Source organism: Muntiacus reevesi, chromosome 2 (assembly GCF_963930625.1).
Source record: "Muntiacus reevesi chromosome 2, mMunRee1.1, whole genome shotgun sequence".
Lineage (NCBI taxonomy): Eukaryota > Metazoa > Chordata > Mammalia > Artiodactyla > Cervidae > Muntiacus > Muntiacus reevesi.
This window is the reverse complement of record NC_089250.1, coordinates 145,916,252-145,937,784: the sequence shown is the minus strand read 5'-3', so window position 1 is coordinate 145,937,784 and position 21,533 is coordinate 145,916,252. Positions and strand designations below refer to the sequence as shown.

At 44.1% G+C, this 21,533-nt stretch overlaps 1 protein-coding gene across 2 annotated transcripts in view; it reads right to left on the bottom strand.

The window, feature by feature from the left end:
• The window catches only part of WBP1L (WW domain binding protein 1 like), a 58,932-nt gene that overhangs the window by 10,570 nt on the left and 26,829 nt on the right, over positions 1-21,533 (bottom strand). For both annotated transcript variants that reach the window (XM_065923235.1, XM_065923236.1), the window contains exon 2: positions 4,239-4,341. In XM_065923235.1, coding sequence (XP_065779307.1) covers positions 4,239-4,341 — 103 coding nt within the window. The remainder of the gene's footprint in view (positions 1-4,238; positions 4,342-21,533) is intronic.

The following is a 21,533-nucleotide window of genomic DNA, read 5'->3' as shown; positions in this document are numbered from 1 at the left end:
ACACAACAGATCCTACTGGATTGTAGTCAAAGCCATGTCCCCACAGCTTTAAAAGGGATACCATCTAGACTAGTCCCTATGGAGTTGTGCAAACTTTTGATCTTTTCACTAGTTTTCACAAACAAGAAGGAAAGTTTTTTAAAAGGAAAACCTAAAGAAAGAGCCACACAGAGAAAGACAGAAGCATGCCCTCCTCCCCAAACACATATCTACCCCCAGATTACATTCCCCAGTGACCTTTGAAAGCTGTGACCTCATTGTGGGGCACGCTTGTCATGCTAAGCAAAATGGAAAACATGTTTTTAAAAACAATCACAGTCCAATGTAGGAACTGAGTCATGTGCCCCAGAGTTCACTATAAACTTGGGAAAACACCACTCCCCAACTGGCAGGAAATTCCTCATTAGGAAGCCAAAGTATATTGTCCACTAGCTCTCCTCCTACACCATAGGATGGTGGGTATCCTCCTTAGCCCTTGACAGCTCTTAGCAGGAGATCATTTTCCATTGTGGAAAAGGCCTGAATTTGGGAAATGAAGACTTCAGAGGACTTGCAACTTCATCAGAAAGACTGGACAAGTTTCATATCCAAGCTTTGTGACCCTGGTCATTTTGCCTTGACTTCCCTCATCTGTAAAATGGGGAGAATAACAGTTTCTACCTACTTGGTCATTGTGAGGATAATTGAGTTAACGTCCACATGCAGAGTTCTCAAACCTGCACATTTGAGACCCTCCACGACCTGGACCCACCACCTTCTGGCCTGGCACTTAAGAGTTCTGGAAGGGGGTGGCTCTGTGTAAGGCACACTGACCCCACGACTCAACTGCAACTGACTGACTGGTGACTGAACACCCCAGGTCCTGAGAAATGGGCTATGCATATCTGGCAGGGTTGTCCTTAGAGCAGGTTGAACTGACGTGTGTGCAGACTTTACCGGGTGCCCAGTCCATGGCAGAGTTTTATGCACACCAGCACCCTTGTCTCCCCTGAGTGAACCACATGATCCCAGGGAAAAGGTTAATGTGATGCATGTTCTCTTCTTTCCCATGCAGCCTTGACCTATGGTGTCTGGTGTTCCTCTGCCTGAGAAGTCATCCTATCCTTCTCCATGTGTTTAAATCCTATCCACCCTTTCTTTAAGGCCTACCTCAAATGCTACCACCTCCATGCAGCCTGCCTGAATCCTGTCCAGCGAAAGCAAATTCTCCTAGCACATACACAGTGGTCCTGGCACACACACTCCACTTTCTACTTTGCATTACTAGTGAGACACGTTGTATTATCTCCTCTCTCTGCTTAAAGACTCCCTTCTTGATGACAAGGATTCTGTCTCCCCACATGTTTTAACACAGAAGAGACCACCTCATCCAGTAGAAACTGGGTTAGAATTGAAAATTCTCAGGTCTTCTCAGACCTACTGAATCAAAAACTCTGGGACTTGGGCCCAGAAATCCACGCTTTAGTAAGTCCTCCAGGAAACGCAGACGCTTGCCAAAGTCTGAAACCACTGGAATAAGAGTTTGCTGAATAAACGATTGAATGATGATTGAAAGTACAAGAGCCATAAAAACGCATGGGATGATAAGGCCAGGTCTTAAAGCCTCAACCATGGCGGTGGTAAAACAGGACTTTCATTCCTGAACCGATGCAGACCCACTAATGACAATGGCCTACATTACAAGAGATTAAAAAGACAGGGAGAAAAGAGTGCTGGTTGAAGTTTTAGGTCTGTGTGTGTCTATGTGCTTGTGTGTCTGTGCAGAGTGTGCTCTGCATGTGTGTGCACGCCAGTCCTCAGCACACAGGATAATCTGGCTTAGCAGTGGTATGAAGGTTGATGGAAATGGCATTTATTTTTCCTCGATGCCTTCCCAGTAGGCAACTATGGTTAAAAAGGTACTCTGTCTGACAAAAACTCTGCCAAGGGTTTCCTGGCTGAGATCTTCTCCTTCCAAAGGAAAAAGACTAAAAGAATAACCTAAAGCCCATTATTTTCACAATTCAGGCAGAGTTCAGAGGCAATTAGAGAGAACAGGGTTCAAAGTGACCAGAAGCATAGTTCCAATGAGAACTGAAAGGGCTCATTCCTACACTTGACCTCCCTCCTCTCCACACCAGGCCAAGGCCAGGCCCTCAAGAAGGACAAAAACCAAAGAATTCTGGAGAGAGGCGCAACGCTCACTGGGCATCTTCTGACCAAAAAGCCATTGCTGGGCACAAAGAGGAAGTCAGGCTTTTAGTCTCTGTCTCTTGAGAACTCGGCAAGCACAGGCCATCTTGTACAGGGGTGAGTCTTTCCTCCCCGGCCAGACTAGTCTCTGTCTGGTCTCCTCCTTTCCCCAGCTGACCACGACCGGAGGAGTGATTAGCCACTGTGCATCCCTTCCCCTGGCTTTCTTTAGGCCCGTGGGGTGAAGTGCCTGGTTCCCAGACCACCTGCCTCCCTGACACGTATGTCTCGCATCTCCCTGTCCCTGTCACCCCACCTCCAGCCTTGGCATTCATGACCCAATTCTGGTGGCTACTGAGTCTGTTCCGCCAGTGCCTCAGGAGGCTCTGTCAATCTGAGATGGGGGCCATCAGCAACTCCATCCTTTCTGCAACTGACGCTGCCTGGGCCGGGCCCCAGAAAAACAAACCGCAGCTCTGTGGCTTCTTGGCAGCCCAGCTTTGACTTTTGTTTTAATAAGGGGTGAGAGGGAGAATTTGAACCCTGTGGTTATCTGCATTTTAAAACATTTAAACAGTCTGTCCACCTGCCTGGCACTTTGTGTTTCTCCAGTGAGTCCCTCAGCCCCACCCCGTCTAAAATAGCACCAACAACTCCAGGCCTGCCTGTGCTGTTGCTGCTTATGTACTTGGAGGACTGATGGGGACATTTTGAACCCTGGTCTCTCATTGGAAAAGAGTCTGCCCTTAATCACCCCTGAAATTCCTCAGAGAGGCAGAAGAGCCAGTCATCAAAAGGGAAGTATGAGGGTGAGGTCTTCTTTGTAGGAACCACTCCCACTGGCTACAAGATGCGTTTGCATTCAGAGGGAGAAGCTTCCCAGCTAAGAGTCTAATTTCCTTTCCATTTTAAACAACAGCCTTTCTAGCTGCTTTCTGACATATTCCTGATGTGGGGTGAATGGGGAGATCAGAAAGGAGAAGGGGGAAAAGGGCAGATGTGGAGGTGATGGCAGGGATGTGAAGCAAGTGGCAAAGGCTGTCTCCACATGGAGGAAGTGATGGGGGCTTATAATTCTCTGAGAAAACAATCAACTGCCTCCTCTATCAACACACAGCTTGAGAACCACTGTACTGCTGGTCACCTGGCAAGGCTCTGCCCTCAGGACTCTCCCATCCTCCCCTCCCCTTCTTTGTCCAGTATCCCCAGTGTCTCATCTGAGTTTCAGGAAGATCAGAGTACAAAGTGCTTCAGTGAACTCTCAAAGTGTAGGTCACTCCCTGAAGCCCAGGGCAATATCCCCATCCTTGTACAGCTCAGGAAGGTGCAAGTGGTCCTGGCCCCCACCGAGCCAGTGACAAGGTGGTGGAGCTGACAACTCAAAATGGTTTTGAGCTGACAGTAACAGGTTAGGTGGACTGAGAAGCTTCCAGACACTTCACTTTGCGATCTGGGGAAGGAACAAAGGGGGTTGAACCTCTATTCCTCCTCTCTAGGAGGGCTCTGTTGGCCACAACCTAAGGAAAGATTATCCCACTGAGAGGGACCCTCAGAAACAGAGGCAGCTCCTTGAGGATCTATGGGGATCTGAGAAGTCCTGGTGGTGTTTGTTTTTTGTTTTTTAACAAGAAAATGGCATTACAGCTATCCAGAGAGCAGCCTGGCATCCACAGCAGCTTGGCTGCTGCAAACCTCTCTTTGCAAAGATGGGGAGTCTGGGGAGCTGGGCTCACCTGTGAGAGGGCATAGGCTGTTGCCACTGCTTGGCACACCCTGGAGAGGGCATCCAAGAGAATCCCACTCAGAAGCTTCTGCAGCAGGTCTGCTAAACATGGCCTCCTAGGAGGGCTCAGACCATATTTTCCAGTCTTTAGCTCACGGTGTCCAAAGAGCACCGGAGCGCTCCTCCTCTCCAGAGGGATTGCTTCCAGAACCTAGCAGAGTCTGCTCGCCAACACTGCCACCAACAGAGTAGCAACAAGGCTGACCAGCTTTCAGTTTCCCAATGAGCAGAGGTGGTGTACTCAGACGCTTGGACACCAAGAAACCCCCAGGCAAGGACTTACACCAGAGTTCATAGTAGTAGTTGCAGCACTGAGACTGTCCACAGCAGTGTCCTGTGTCACAGATGTAGCTTTGATTGTTGGTACCCACGCAGGTTTCCTTATCCTAAAAGAAATTTAAAAAACTTTTAGCACATTAAATTATAGCTTTTAAATACCACTTTTCTTCTTATAGGGCTTCCCTGGTGGCTCAGTTGGTAGAGAATCTGCCTACAATGCAGGAAACCCAGGTTCAATCCCTAGGTCAGGAAGATTCCTTAGAGAAGGGAATGGCAACCCACTCCAGTATTTCTGCCTGGAGAATTCCATGCACAGAGGAACTTGGCAGGCTACAGTCCATGGGGTCACAAAGAGACGGACATGATTGAGCAACTAACACTTTCTTCTTATCCCCCTCTTTCTGGTCGCCTATCCATCCTCCACCAAACAGTCTATACCAATATTTACTCCAGTGAGAAAAAAAAAAAAGAAGAACCACGCAACAATAGCAGATTTAAGAAAAATAAAATGGTTTATTAAAAAGGGAAGAAGATTCAGTACACAAAGCCAAGTGGTAAGAGCAGAGTTCTCAGAGAGAAAAACAGAGCAGAGTACTCCTTGCTTTATGTCCAAGCTGAAGCACTCCATGTTCTGATGCTAATTTAGCCCGTAAGACGGTCATGATTCTCCTGTAACTGGCTGTACATTTTAAATAAAACCAGCTTCTTTGTGAAAGTTCCTGGAATAATTAAGGCAGTATGTATTCTAGGATTAGCATCTGGTCAGCCAGTCCATCCTCCCTTTAAAACACATGATCTCCAAGGTTAATTACAGCGTGATTCAAAAGAAGGCTAAAAAACCTGCTACTAAAATTCTTCAGTCTTAAGAAAAAGAGTGACTTGCTTAGGTGACCTAATGCAGTTTCAATTTGCTTCATCTTTTTTTGCTTATCAGATGATCTCTTAATAATCATGACTGGATCTAGAATTTACACTGTCCCTTCTCAGGGACAGCTATAGAAAGGGCACTGCTGAGTAACCATCTAGCATTTTGCCAAATTCTATTCACAGCACTGGTGGATGGGAATAGAGGTAGAAAGGTTTCTTTTATATTTCACAGTTAAGATATGAAACTTAAATAAACTTCAGTAAGTTTACAACTAAGCTTTATAACTTATTTATGAATAAGTTTATAATAACTTAAATAAAGTTCTGCCTCCAATGTCCTCTGGGCCACAGTGCATGAGACCTATTAAGATGTGGCTTTCAACATTTCTCTATCCTAAAGAAGCGACACACTCATTGACTGGACACCATCTCTGTGCCGAACACTTGGCTGCATATGAGAGACATGCAGATGAATAAGACATTGTCCCTAACCTCAAGAAGCACAGTTAGGAAGGGAAAAAACCCTGCTCAGCAAAGAAACTAAAACCACAGTATTGTATTTGCTGCTACTCAGGCTGACCCTGCCCACAGTGTACATCCGGGCGGATGCCTGCCAGTGGAAACTCAAGCCACATAGTTGGTTCCTGTTCTCTGGGCCCTGCTCTACTACGCTGTCTACTTGGCCAAGGGTATAAACAAAGCAATCCAGAGACTGTCTACAGGGCTAGAGGCTGGAGACCTGAAGTCACAAGGTGAAGACAAAAGAAAGGGCACAGCTAAAACTCAGATCCCTAGCTCAGAGCGTGTTTCCACCACATCCTCAGGTGTCTCCTGGTCTTTAAGAGTCTTACACCCTGATGGAAAGGGGTTTAGGAAGAAGGAAACATAGGCAAGACATTTGTTGATTCTGACAACGACAGTTCTATAACAGTGCTGCACACAGAATTCTATTGTTGCCTCCACATGTCCACCATGAGTAAAATGGCACACCTAGAAGGTGGCTGTCCACTAGGATATCTCTTCTGAGGCCTGATGCATGTGGAGAAAGCAGATCTGTGCTCGATGCTTTTGCTAGAACACACCTCCTCTGACTTCAGAGCAAAACACTGCTTTCCTAAGGACATGAAAGTTTCTCCCAAGTTTACCAGGCCCTGAAATGCCATTCTTCTGGCCTGGTTCACAAGAGCACAGTTCAAACTGTCCACATAGCTGTTTCGAAAAAAAAAAAAAAAAAAAAAAAAACTGTGTTGCCTACACCTTGACACATGAAAGAATCCAGTGACACTTCTGCCTCAAAAAAATTTATCAGATGAGGTCCAGGCTTTGAACACAGAGTAGTCAACTGGTCCTCTGTGAGGCATGAAATGGAATGTGTTTGAAATCTAAACAACTGGCATCACTGGCGTCAGCTAATGGTGACACCTACTGGTGTCAGCTTTTCTCTTGGCTTTCCCATCCACCAAGACAGGAAGCCTGATATAAACAGAACCCTGCTCTGTTCCCTGCTCTCCTTCCACTTTCCCAAGGACAGCAGACTGTGGCAGCATCATTTAACTCAGTTTCCCAAATACTTTTTACCCAGGATATCTCATCCCCTGTTCTCCTCTCCCCAAACAGAGTCCCCAAGTTGTCTGGGATGGTCTTGGTTATGGGAACTGTCATTTTCTGCTACAGGAGGAAGGAAAGTAGGTGGGCAGTTAAAGAAGAGACATGGACTCATGGACCTTTACATGGAAGAAATGATGGATTAAGAGGGTAGTGAGATGCGAGCATGATGAGCTCCTCCAGAGAAAGGTAGGAGAAGAAAATCCAGAAGTCTTCGGTTTGGTCCTAGCTCTGCCACTACTGAGGAGCAGGACTCTGGGCAAGTCACTCAGTGGCCCAAGAGCTAGTTAAGATGCTCACTCATGTCTCCTTCAACTTGAAGAGTCTACCACCCTACCTACTTCCCAATCCTTTTGGCAGCAGCCAATGCAAAAGTTCCTGTAACCTGTGTCTCCTCTCAGTCAAAGCAAAGAATATAGAGGTGTGCAAATGTTGCTTGGTGCTCTTCTACCCTTCCCTGTAGGAGGAAGTCACCCAGAGGACTTTCAGGGATCTCCAGGCAGCTCAAGATCCAAATGGTTAAGATTCAGCCAGATCTGGGTTCAAAGTTTGGCTCTCACACTATGCTTATTAACTGTGGTAACTTCAGTAGTAACTAAACTTCTCTGAGCTCTTAACATCAGTGTTATTCTCAGTCATTACTGCTGGGCATGAAAGACCATTCAATAAGGAGCACTTTGCATTCAATGAGAGACCATTCAATAAAGAGCACTGTGCATTCACGTAGAACTATTTCTCAGAACAGTAAAGCTCACTGGCAATGTGGGCTGCTCCAGACACATAAAGAATAGAAAAAGCAACTGGAGAGAATGCAATGGAAAGTTCAAATATGAAAAATTCTCAGCACTCTTCATGAGTATCCTTTGCTTTTCTTCCAAGCATCTCCAAGGACTATACACAAATTACATTGTTTAGGCTAAGTCTCGAGTGGGAAGTTAATATCCCACCCCTCCCCTCCCCTCCTCAAGAGTGAATGAGAGAATAAACTGTGCCCTTCCTATGGGCAAGAGCTGTCTCCTTAATCCCCATCCCCAACTCCAAGAATGGGCACAGTGCTGAGCACACAAAGGTTTGGTGAATGAAACAATGGCTATGCAGCCTCCATGAAGGCAGAATGAGCTGGGGTGAATAATACTGAGTACCTGCTATGTGCTAGGCACTGTTCTAAATTCCTTACAAGAGGATGAAATGGGTGATAAAAGAGAACTGAAGTCAAGAGAGGCTAAATAACTTGCCTGAGGCCACGCAGCTAGCTAATTCATCTGACTCCAGAGTCTGAGCTTTTAACTAATAAACTAGAACATCCTTGGTTTAAGTTATACTTCTTCACTTGCTTGTAATACTTGAGATGCTTAAATAAATCCACTAAAATCCCCAAACACAATCAACATTTTGTCTTTGACAGAAAAGATAAGGTCCCTGCCCGTAAGGAGCTCTTTGACTTGGGAACATTTTCTACTTGGCAGTGAGGAGGGGCAACATGCTTGGGGCTCCTCCCTTCTTTGCTTGAAAGGTCATTATTTTCACACACTAATTTTCTGAAAAGTAAAATGGTGTTTCATCCCATTGTGGAACATGGGGCCTTCACACATTCCTTCAACATTTATTGAGCACCTACCCTGCACCAGCACTGAAATAGCAGTGGGGAACACAATGAGCAAATAAAAGGTGAAAAGTGGGACTTCCCTGGCAGACAAGCGGTTAAGAATCCACCTCCCAATTCAGGGGACACGGGTTCAACCCTTGGTCCGAAGATTTCACACACTGTGGGAAACTGAGCCCATGCACTACAACTACTGAGTCTACACTCTAGAGCCTGCCTGCTGCAGCTACTTAACTCTGAGCACCCTAGAGCCCGTGCTCTGAAACGAGAAGCCACTGCAATGAGAAATCTGTGTACCCCTACAGAGCAGCCCCCACTCTAGCTACAACTAGAGAAAGCCTGCATGCAGCAATGAAGACCCAGCACAGCCCAAAATAAATAAACGTTAAAAAAATAAAACAAGCTTAAAAATAAATAAATAAATAAAGGCCAGAACAGTCACGGTCTTTACCTTCATGGAGCTTAAAGTCTAATGAAAGATGATAAAGTAATCATACAGATAAAACTGCAAGTAGGAAGGAAAAACACCTCATTTGGTAAGAGTTTACAACAGATAAGAACTAGAAACTAGCTAAGGAGGTTCAGACAGCTGTGAGAAAGGTAAGGTTGAACTGAGATTGCCAGGATGGTTAAAAAGTTAGTAATCAAGGAAGAGGGGTGGGAAGAACAAAGGAAACAGTACAAGGAAAGTCCTTTAGCTAGGAGATGGTTGAAAAAGTAGGTAGGGAGTTAGGTAAGTGAGGATGAGATTTGCATTTTAAAGATACTTCTCAGCAATGTTCCATTTGCACAAACTCCTGGCCCCAAAATACAAAAAATGCAGACTTGTTAAAAAGGAACTTTGAGTGAATAGCACATGATCTTATGCTGAGGTCTTTCACCTCAGAATAACTGTGGTGATGACCCTCAAAATTCTCATTTGTTATAGGTGTGACTTCTGGTAGCACAGTGACCAGCTGCTCTAAGAAACAGGGCATATATGGTCACCAAACAAAAAGCACAGGCAGGAAGAACCCAGTAAGCAAGACCAACACTGAACTGGAAAGAACATTTTTTACAATGGAAAAGGATGAATAGTACGCCTTTGCACATATGCAATAAATTATCTCATCTCTTTGGCGGCAGCATAAACTATGGGACTAACATCATTTTCCTTAAGAGTTTCCATGTCTTTGAGTTGCTATTCTTAGCTGAGCCACTGTAAAGGTCAATTTAATCAGTGTAAGAACTTTCAAAATGCCAGCATAAAAAGAGACACTGGGCAATAATAGTTCCCCAGGGATGGTTTTAATTTGCCAATTTATGGGGCTGGAAAACCCTGCTAGCAACTGGCAACAGCATCTTCATGCCCTTAGGAAAGCACTAACGTTTTAGCAGTGAAAAATAGGAAAACTGAAATCCTTCACAGGTAGCTAAATCACAAACGCTGCATCTCTTGGCTGTCGGATACGAGTGAATTTGGAGCACCATCTCTGGCCTTCTCTACAGGGAAGAGGAATGGTTTCCCAACGGAAACACCCATTTCTAAAACTGAATAACAAATATGTATTGATATCACTTTCTCCACAAGCCAGGCATTGTGTTAGATGCTACAGCTACTGCACTAAGCAAGAGACTCTAGGGGGAAAGATCCTGCTTCTGATGATATAGCTGAGTCGGTAACTTTAAAAATATAATAATATTCTTTTAATTATATAGCTGAAAGCAAGGAAGAACCCCAGGGCCAAAAATGTTGGGGGTGGGGAACTACAAACTACAGTGATAAATGAGATCAGGCCTTTCCAGTTGCTGTGGAAAGGAGATGTTTTATTTTCTTGAGTCCACCTAAAACAGGGAATTGGAACTGAGTTCCAATGTAAGGTGAAGACCCTCAAAGAGAGAAAGCAGACTAGAAAAAAGAGCCCACTGGCACACAGCGACAATAAGAAAGGTCTGAATTGAGAGGGAAAAAGTATCTCTTCTAGTAATTTGTAACTACAAGCCTTTTCACAGGCTATTGAGATCTGAACTATTGAGAGTTGAGTGCCGAAAATTGATGCTTTTGAACTGTGGTGTTGGAGAAAACTCTTTTGAGAGTCCCTTGAATTGCAAGGAGATCCAACCAGTCAATCCTAAAGGAAATCAGTCCTTAATATTCACTGGAAGGACTGATGCTGAAGCTGAAACTCCAATCCTTGGCCACCTGATGCAAAGAACCGACTCACTGGAAAAGAACCTGATGCTGGAAAAGACTAAAGGCAGGAGGAGAAGGGGACAACAGAGGATGAGATGGTTGGATGGTATCACCGATGCAATGGACATAAGTTTAAGCAAACTCCAGGAGTTGGTGAAGGACAGGGAAGCCTGGAGTGCTGCAGTCCATGGGGTCACAAGTCGGACACGACTGAGGGATTGAACTCAATTGAACTACATAGTCTGAGAATCCCCAGGCCAAAAGTTTATTTAACACAAAAAGTAGTCCCAGAATGAGATATCTGGCAGAAGAAATGTAAAATTCTAAAGAGACCTACTCTCAATCACAGCATGAAAGATGCCCACGAATAAAGCTCTCTGCTGAAGATGAGCTCAAGCAAAATATAAAAACTATGTAAAAATACAAACAAGATGTGGGAAATTCAATTAATAGCAGGTTAAGACTCCCCAAAAAAACCTTAATAGAATGATCAGATAAACTGTAATACATATACATGTTTCAAAGGATAAAAGCCAAAAAGAAAAAATGAAAAACATGAGAAAAGAACATACTAAAAAAGAAAGAATGACCAAATGGATTTCAGGAAAAAAATACAACTTGTAGAAAAATAGTTATTAAAATTAAAAATTCAACAGGTGGTTTACACAGAGATTAGACCATGTTAAAGAGAGAATCAGTAAACTGGAAAGTAGATCTGAGAAAATTACCGGCAACCAGCTTCTACCAATTAAGAGAAAACACAAAAATGGAAAATAAGAAAAAAGATGCTAAAGAAGGAAAGAAGAAAATGCAGTCAATATTTAAAGAAACAACTGATTAAAGACGGAATTTTCAGATAATTAAACTCACATCTGGGCATATTGTTTGAAACTAGAGAACAACCAAGACAAAAAAGATCTTAAATATATTCCAGTAAGGGAAGACTAAAAATTAACAAGTGAAATTAGAATCTAAAGTACTAATAAGCCCCATAAAGATATTAAAACAGGATAACAGGACAAAGGGCTTTAGATGGGGCAGTCAGGAAAGGCGTCCTTGAGGAGGTGATGTCTGAGTTGAGCCCTGAATGATGAGAAGGAGCCAGCTTAAGCAGATCTGTGGGAAATGTGTTCTAGGCAGAGAGAATGTCAAGTACATGCCAAGACACCAATGCAAGAATGAAACTGGTGTGCTCTAGGAAAAGAGAAGCCTAGCATGGCTGAGCACAGTGAATCTAAGGAACAGTAGTGTGAAAGGAAGTACTGAGAATTCAGAAAGAGGCCAGACTTCATATGCCTTGTACAACAAACAAGCACCTTTAACTCAGAATCAGCTATTTTTGTTCTATCCTAGACAGACTCTTGGAGGGCATGGCAACCCACTCCAGTATTCTTGCCCAGAGAATTCCATGGATGGAGACTGGCAGGCTACAGTCCACGGGGTCACAAAGAGTTGAAGCGACTGAACACATTTGCATGCCGAGACAGAATCTTTAAATTCTAAAACCGAAACACTTTCATGTCCTTTGCAAGTGGTCATAAAATATAAATACACTCCTTATAAAGTTTTGTGAATTTACCTTTATTTTTATCATAAGGAAGTTAAAATCACTTTTCTCCTACTAATAGTTTTAAGGCTGTTTGAAGAGCTGAAGGAAACAAGAACTGCTCAAAGGTACAGGTGTTTTGTTTTTTTTCCCCCAGCTGCTCTGTGCAGCACGCAAGATCTTAGTTCCCCAACCAGGAATGGAACCCATGCCCCCTGCACTGGAAGCAAAGTCTAAATCAATGGACCACCAGGGAAGTCCCCAAGGGTGGGAGGACATTACAGAAGAGTTGGGGATGAAGGAAAGTAAACTGAAGCAGAGGGATGATTCTACGGGAGTCCGGGGCCATTGTTTCCCACGTGTTACTCTAATCTCCCTTTGATGGTAAGGACTGTCACATTCTCCTTTTGTATTCTTTCCAAGGTATACTACACATAACAATTACTCCTTTAAGCTTTGCTAGCTATGGTTTCTTCCTTTCTAATAAGGGGCAAGCCCCTGCTAAGATGTGAACCAAGATTTCTGCTTTGTATGCACTAGGGTACTAGGAATGGATTTTTATACTATTTTGTTGAGCTCAGTCATTTTCCAGAAGGACAAATAGCCTGGGCATGCTTCTCTAATCAAGCCAATAATTCCAATCTGGTAAGATTCAGCCTCACCCCTTAGATTTGATAGTGTGCTTCACCCCTTAAGGACTCAAAGCTCTAGCTGCCTGGCTCAGGAGCACCCAGTCTCCCATACACTGGTTGTAAAGTACTTTAAAGGGTAAAGCTAAACCCTGGAGCTAGTGACACATTTGGAAAAAGCCTACAACCAATGTGGGGAGCTGCTTCAAGATTTGGCAGCCGTGTGCGCTGCTGAAGGAAAGTTCCTGGGATCCCTGTTGCAGAAGGGACTTGGTCCCTGTATGTCAACCTGTGAGGGTCTCCTGAACAATTCTCTCTAGGACTCTCAGAGACTGACTCTCTCCAAGAATCTGAGGTACCACAACACAGTGAATCAGAATAAACCAAGGCATCTCACAAGTAAGTCAATCTGCCCTCAGGTGGCCATGAACACATGTATACAACAAAGGAAACAAAATAGAGATGCATTTCCCAAAGTATGGTCCATAGGCCCCAAATTCCTTGAGATGTTTGTTAAGAAAGTAAACTGAGAACCTCTGGAGGTAGAGATTGCAGATTTGCCTTTTAAAATACAGTCTCCTGAGTGTATACATGTATATGTACAGCTTTGCTGTCTATCTGAAACTCACAACATTGTTAATCAGCTACATTATACTACACAATGAAAAGTTTAAAAAAAGCACACTCTCCTAGTTATGCTCACATATATTTAAATTCAACAACCACTGCCCTAAATTTATAACAAACATACAGCATACACATTTCTTTACCTCTAAAAGTGGAAAAGTCTATCTCTTTCTATAATCTTAAACACATCACAAGTTACCCTTAAGAGTTCCCACTTAGAATCATAGCATATAAAATTACTTATGCTCTCCTGCCTCATTTCATAAAAAAATACAAACAGATCATAATCATAATTTTTTAAAAGGAGAAATGTCAGGTATGCTGCTATCCACACCAGTCCTGCTACAACCAAAACTACACTGCAACTGGAGCCTCATTAAACAGCCCCCAAACAGAGCAGCCAGCAAAGAAATTAAAACCCATTTCCTGTGTTGCTAATAGGAACCTGAACAACAAACTCAGAAAAAGCCACTTGATCCTGGTAGGAAAATCCCAGAGCAAAGATCGGAAGTTGCAACACAGACCAAAGTTTTATTAAAGGCTACTTGTTGATGTCCCAGTGCATGCAGGCCTGTGGGGTCTGGCCGGTGGTAGCAGCTCAGGAAACTGGGTTAACCTGCCACTCTTTCACCCCTGGACACTTACAAGGAAAAACAGTTCTCCCTTGAGGTATATTGGCAATCCCTCATCACGGGCGTCTTCTGCCATAGAATAAATGCACCGAGAAGTATGCCATTTTCAGCAAGGGCTGGTGAAAAGCTGAGGGACAAAATAGCAGGTAGCATGTGACAAAGCAAGTGGCACTCAGACAGAGCAGGAAGGCAATTCTACTATAGTGTCTCCACAGCTGGTCAGGAGAGCAAGTCCTTTCCTTCTGTACTAGCTGTATCACTGTCCCTCCTGTTTGAAAGCACGCATTGCTACCTGCTGGCCCATGGGCCACAAAGGGCCCACTACTGAGTTCTACATCCAGGTGATACCTTTGTTTTACAATTTTAGAAAAAAATGAAATTAACTGTCAACATCTTAAAATGAAAAGGATTCATACAGAAATTCTGATTTCCAGCTTCTGAAAATCCCGGGGCCATATTAGATAGGGTCACGGATGTACATGGCCTCTAGCTCCACCTCAGTCTCCCCAAAACCCCTACTGTCCAAAAACCCCATCTGCTTGACTCAAGCATGTCACTGACTAGCCCCTGTGGGCACCTGATGAGCTCATCCTGCTCTCAAGTTCAGTAATACCTCATTTATCCTCTCACTCTGAGGTTAAGGCCTGCTCAGAGGCCCAAATATAAATGGCAGACATCTGAACTCTCTAGACCAAGGCTCCAGCTATGTCTTACACATGCCATGTAAAACAGGTACCTAGACAAAGAGGAGGGTCCCTCTTCACTGACTGAGGAGAATACCTCTAGCCAGTCAGGAAAACCTCCAACCACAACACTCAGGAAATGAGACAGAGAACCAAGTTCTGCCTGGTGCCTGGCTGGCATCAAGCATCTGGCTGGGTGTTTTTACCCAAGTTACATATTCCTCTCTTTTTACAGGAAAGCAGGAAACCAAGAGTCAGAGTGATAACACAGCTAGAACAAGTTTTCTGGACCTAAAGCCTGAATTTCAGTGGGAAAAAAACCTGAATGATTAACAGTTATCCTAAACTTTCATGCTTGATGCTGACAGGCACAAAAATGACAGATAAGATATGGACTTTGCCTTTGAGGAACTTTGTAATTAGTAAACTGTTAGGTTTAAAAAAAGAAAGCTTCTGTTTCAGTTCTTATTGCTGAAAATCTTCCTAAAATATTCAGGTTCATTTTGTGCCGCAAATACAGTCCAATCAACAGAATTCATTCTGTTTTTTTCCCCAACAATGTGGCAAAGCCTCAGGGTCATAATTTGAAGCAATGATGGTTATATACACAACACACATATATCGAGCCAGTTTATATACTACACATTTTTACAGGACTCAAAAGCTTTTCAAATTTCTTTAACCGCCAGCCTCATCTTTTAGCCTGCCAGCCAGCACCCAACAAGAGATCAGAAGTGTTACCACCCTTATCTTACAAAGGAGGAACTGACACCTAGCCAAAGGCTGCAGATGACAGAATTGAGACTGTCAAAACTCTGATCTTCTGACTTTTGGTTCAGTATTCTTCCCATGACTGGGCTCTAGCTCATGAAAGTCTTTGTTTTACCTTGAGCATGGCTCTTCATCAAATCAAATAATCACTTTGCCCAAAAAGAGGTGCAGTTTTCAAGGGGCTATGGAATAGTGAAGGTGCATGTTAACTTGGTGCTGATGTACTTTGAGAAAGATTCACTGCAGTTTCACTGGACAGTGAAGGACATGTGGAATCTCAGAGCCCTTCTTCACTTTAAGCAAAATTCTAAATTTAACCTATTGTTTCCTCAGTAGTTCCACTCCACTGCACCAGGCTTTTGTTGGGGGCAAAAGAAATATTAATAATGATGAGACTTATCAGTCATGTGCCTGCCTGTCTACAGACCATTGCTCAGTCACTCAGTCACGTCTGACTCTTTGCGACCATGTGGCTTGTAGCCCGCCAGGCTCCTCTGTCCAGGGGATTCTCCAGGCAGGATACTGGAGTAGGTTACCATGTCCTCCTCAACTAGAGACCAGTACCAGAGATTTATTGCCAGTAAAAAGTTCAAGGAAACCACTGGCTTCCACCTCAACAAAGGGTGACATTAAAAATGCTACCCTGAGTGAACAGATACAAGACTTTTTAAAATCTTCAGAATCCAGAAGCCTTCCTCAAAATACTGAATAACTTTAAAGAACTTTCTGAAGTTTAAGACCTGACATCTAAAGATTAAGAGACACCAGATTTAGAAGAAGGGAAATTTAGTATCCCCCTTTTCTGTTATCAAAGATAGACTATAATGCAGGTCAAGAAGCAATAGTTAGAACTGGACATGGAACAACAGTTTGGTTCACAATTGGGAAAGGAGTACCTCAAGTTTGAATATTGTCACCCTCCTTATTTAACTTCTATGCAGAGTACATCATGCGGAATGCCCTCCCGGATGAGTAGAAGCTGGAACCAAGAAAGCTGGGAGAAATATCAACAACTTCAGATATACAGATGACACCACCCAAATGGCAGAAAAGTGAAGAGGAACTAAAGAGTCTCTTGATGAAGGTGAAAGAGGAGAGTGAAAACGCTGGCTTAAAACTCAACATTCAAAAAACGAAGATCGTGGCATCCAGTCCCATCCCTTCATGACAAACAGATGGGGAAACAATGGAAACAGTGACAGATTTTATTTTGTTGAGCTCCAAAATCACTGTGAATGGTGACTGCAGCCATGAAAATAAGACGCTGGCTCCTTGGAAGTAGAGCAATGACAAACCTGGACAGCATATTAAAAAGCAGAGATATTACTTTGCTTACAAAAGTCCATATAGTCAAAGCTATGGTTTTTCCAGTAGTCATGTATGGATATGAGAGCCGGACAATTAAAAAGGCTGAGTGCTGAAGAAGTAATGCCTTTGAACCATGATGCTGGAGGAGACTCTTGAGAGTCCCTTGAGCTGCAGGAGATCAAACTAGTTAATCCTAAGGAGATCAATCCTTAATATTCATTGGAAGGACTGACGCTATAGCTGAAACTCCAATACTTTGGCCACCTGATGAGAAAAGCTGACTCATTGGAAAAGACCCTGATACTGGGAAAGATAGAAGACAGGAGGAAAAGGGGACAACAGAGGATGAGACAGTTGGATGGAATCACAGACACAATGGGCAGAGTTTGAGCAAACTCCGGGAGAGGGTGAGGGACAGGGAAGCCTGGTGTGCTGCAGTCCATGGGGTCACAAAGAGTTGGACACAACTGAGCAACTGAACAACAAAGGGCCACTGCAATAGGCATCCAGCTTGAAAGATGGATTGTTATTAAAATAAGCGTAGTCTAATTGTTCTTTACAGCTCCGCAGGAGGATCAATGGTAAAGAGTCTGCCTGTCAAGCAGGAGATGCAGGTTCCATCCCTGGGTTGGGAAGATCTTCTGGAGAAGGAATGGCAACCCATACCAGTATTCCTGCCTGGAAAATCATATGGACAGAGGAGACTGGTGGGTTATAGTTAGTGGGGTCACAGCAGTAGGACATGACTTAGTGACTAAACAATTGTTCTTTAAGCTGTATAAAGTTATTGATATTTGGGCAATTCTGAGATTCTACCCTTCTGGGTGTGGTTGTACAGATTTTTCAGATATAAGATCAAACCCTAAAAAAAAAAAAAAAAAGATCAAACCCTTTTGGAACTGACATTTTATCTAGTGGCCATAAAGAGTGAACTCTAAACCTGTTGTTGAGAAGGCATAGTTTCTGCTGATTGGGGCAACCAAGATGTTAAGATTCTAAACTTCTGGGCAGATAACGCATACTGCTTAGAAAGCAGCAGGAAAAAGTACCCCTATTTCCTTCCTCTTTATTAAAACATCTCAGTTCACCTGCCCTGAGGCTTGTGGCTTGTGACTGCCTCCTGAGCAAAGTGCCGCATACTATGCAGCAGTAGTTTTCCGCCCATCCTGTCTCCACCTTGGCTCATCAGCCCTAGGTACCTGCAGGATCAATCCCAGACCAGCTGAATCCACAGATGCAGAACCTACATATGCTGAAAGCCAAGTGTACACAGTTATTTTACATGGAGGACTTGAGCAGCCTAGATTTTAGTTATCTGCAGGGCTTGTGGAACCAAACTCTTGTGAATACTGAGGGACAATTGTACTGACATTTGGAGTCAGATAACTCTTTGCTGCAGCGACCCTCCTGTGCATTATAGTATGTGGAGCAGCATCCCTAGCCACTATTCAATAGATGCCAGTATCTATATCCCACTCCGCCCCTGGCTGGTTGTGCGACAATCAACAATGTCTAAACATTGCTAAAAGTCCCTTGGGGAGGGGGAGAAATTACCCTTAGTTTAGAACCACCATTCCAGCCAAACTGAAACACACAACTCAGTGCAGAATTGTGTTTCATCCAGTCTTTGTCACCTGACTGTCCTTTGGGCTCCCCAACCACTCTGTAAATTCCCTAAGAGAAGGATGAAGTCAGTCTCACAAGTGCAAATCTCACAATCCAGCAAGGGATTAGACACACAAAAACCTTCAGAAAGTACTCATCCTGGTGATTTGACAATGAAGTAACCCCACAGATTGTTCCTCCTTCATGTACCCCATGCCTCTTAGCGATGCTATACAAGCAGCAGCGCGAAGGAATCCTCCAAGGGTTAGGCCAGTGATGTGGCAACGAAATTTCACATGATGACTGGAGACTGACCCACGCTCTCTGGGCGTACATTAACCCAGCACAATCTGAGCCTAGTCCATCAACCCGGAATCTTATTCCCAAGACAGGGAAATGATTGCACATTCTATTTTTGTTGGCAGCCTATCCCAGTCTATCCAAGGCTTCCTCACCACACTCCAGAACCACACCCCTAGGAGTGGGAGGTCATAGGTATTCACACTACTGCTTGCCGGTGGGGGGACGGGGGGCGGCGGGGAACTCAAGTATTTCCAAACCCTTGAAGAAAACCATACGATAGGCTGTGCAATATTTGCAACCATAACGAGACCACGCATCACAGTTCAGTGGTAGCTCCTGAGAACATGTGTGTTAAGAGAACCAAACAATAAAGAATACTCTGAACCCCTTGATGCAATGTCCAATGGAACCAACGTATTCTTTGCAACACAGTCCCATGAACAATTCACCACTTGCAGGTAAAGAAGTAATGTGACACACTCCAGCCCCCAGTCTTCAAAGCCTGTCTCCTTCTCTCTTGAGATGTGTATTTTCTGCCACTGCCCCTCCTATCTCTTTCAGTTAAAAGAACAAGACAGCTCAAGCAAGAGACATCACACTGAATCTCCATTTTCAGCAACAGACGCCTCTCCTGAGGTAGGTCCAGGTCAAATACAGTTGAGCCCTTCCCGGAGGGGGCAATGGCTACAGAGCAAGCACAGAAATGGCTAAACAAGGTCAAATTTGCAGGACTGTTTCAGTTCACTGTCGCTATAAATCCACAAACAGAATCAAGGTTAGTGCCAAGGAGGAACTGTCATCTAGTTGCTAGGAAGTCAGGGCAGGGGAAGAAATTTTATAGCACAGTTTGGTTTTTATTCCCCCCAAGAAGCCCCATATTACTCTTTTCTTGGGCTAAAACTTACCTCTTCAAGGAAAGGGGGTGGGAGGGGGTGGATCAAACTCATGGGATACTACTGGAGGCAGTGAATGTTTTCTTTGGCCCCATTCTGGGTAAAACTTTCAAAATCAGCAGATACAGTCTTCTTTCCACTGAGTTACTGTCCAGTCTGCTGGTTTCTCTTTGCTTTGATAACAGGAAAGTGATAAAAAAAACAAGCACATTCCTCTAAAAAAGCAGCTTCTTGCAACAGAGACGTGGCGGGGCGGCGTGGGGGTGGGGGGTGTTTTATAAAGTCACGTGAAAGGCTTGGATGAGAAACACCTTTTCTGTTAGGTGACAGTAGGGAACTGAGGTGTTCTACGGAGCTCTCGCTTGTAGTATTCACAGATTTTTACAAATCAGTTCCAATACGAGTTTTAGCTTCCACCTCTGGTAGTACAAACGAGTGCTACCCTGGTGTCTGCTGCATCATATAAAGCCAGTTCCCTTCCAGCAGAGTCTCACTTACTATGTGCTAAACCTGGTATCAAGGATAAAGAAGCCCACACAGGAGGGTAATGGTGACTGGGACAAGCAATCCCAGACAAGGAACAGGGCCGTTGGGAGGCGGTCTGACAGCAGATGTGGTGCAGAAACGCTCCCTATGACATGCAAGGGCAGGAGAACACTGAAGACATGTGCCTCCAGAGTTACCACTGCCACACTGGAGCTCTGTGATCTCGAAGAGTTAACTTCTTAGTTTCAGTTGCCTCATAGGAGAAAGGAGATAAGAACTCTTACCTCCTGGGCTGTCATGATGAAATAATCAAAGTATCATGTCCGGCAGCATAGGGGTTAAATTAGAAGTTAGCAAATTCCCTCAGCCCTCTCCCTGGACATGCCCTCCCCACTTGCGACTGCATCACAGCACTTTCAGTGTTGTCCTTGGGAGTCCCGAAGATTTCTGACAGCGTCCAGGGAGTAACCAGAGTTCAACACTCTGGCTACTCTGTCATATTCAGCATCAGGCCACACAAGGGCCTAACACAAAACTTCCCTGGTGGTTTAGTGGCTAAGAATCCACCTGCCTGTGCAGGAGACATGGGTCTGATCCCTGTTCCAGGAAGATCTCATATGATGCAGGGAAGCTAAGTCCCTGCATCACAACTACTGAGCCTGTGCTCCTGAAAGCCCACGCACCACAACGAAGAGTAGCCCATGCTCAGCCCCACTGGAGAGAGCCTGTGCAGCAATGACGACCCAGTGTGGCTAAAAAACAGATAAATCTTAAAACAAAACAACAACAATACAAAACAGTAAACACCCCCTGTGCCTCTACCCCATACATTCCAACCTGGGAAGGGCCCCATGCCTGAAAGGGCCCAGACCCACTGCAGCTTCACTGGGGATGACTTATTTCAGTACGGGATCATCACACTTCATCATTGAGGACATCTCAGGGGATAATATTCCTAGAGAAAGGCAACATTCGAGGTGCAGAATATAAACTATTGTCCTGATGGATCTAGGCTGCATTCTAGCAATTAGAACTCACACTGGTCCTTCCACACAACAACTGAGACCACTGGACTGTGGAAAGGACCACCTGCAAAAGCCACCTTTCCACACCTCTGAACCGTACCACTCCACTCCTACTGTCACTCACCGCCACCTGCCTAAAGGTCCATCATCTGTGACTTTGTTCGATGCCCCTACCTGTGAGGTCGGGGATAAAGTTTCTACCCCTTTGTATCTACTATATGCTTTGAGTAGAACAGATGCTCAATACTTTTGAGACAGAGACGTTGGTCACAAGAATTTCAAGCATTATAAAATCAATACCTTCTGAATTAAACATGAAATAGAATTCATTCAAATCAGCAGACCAAGAACATTCTGTTGTAATCTTGTTCTTTGAAAATCAGTAATCCATCTGCTAGGTATACAGGATAGTTTCCCTCTTAACCAGAAAACTCATTTTCTGATCTTGCCAGATAATGAAGGGATGGCATGCTCAACTACATGTTACACCTAAAATGTGCCATGTGGTGCCACAGCCCAGCAGGTGATTCTCTTCAGAACTTC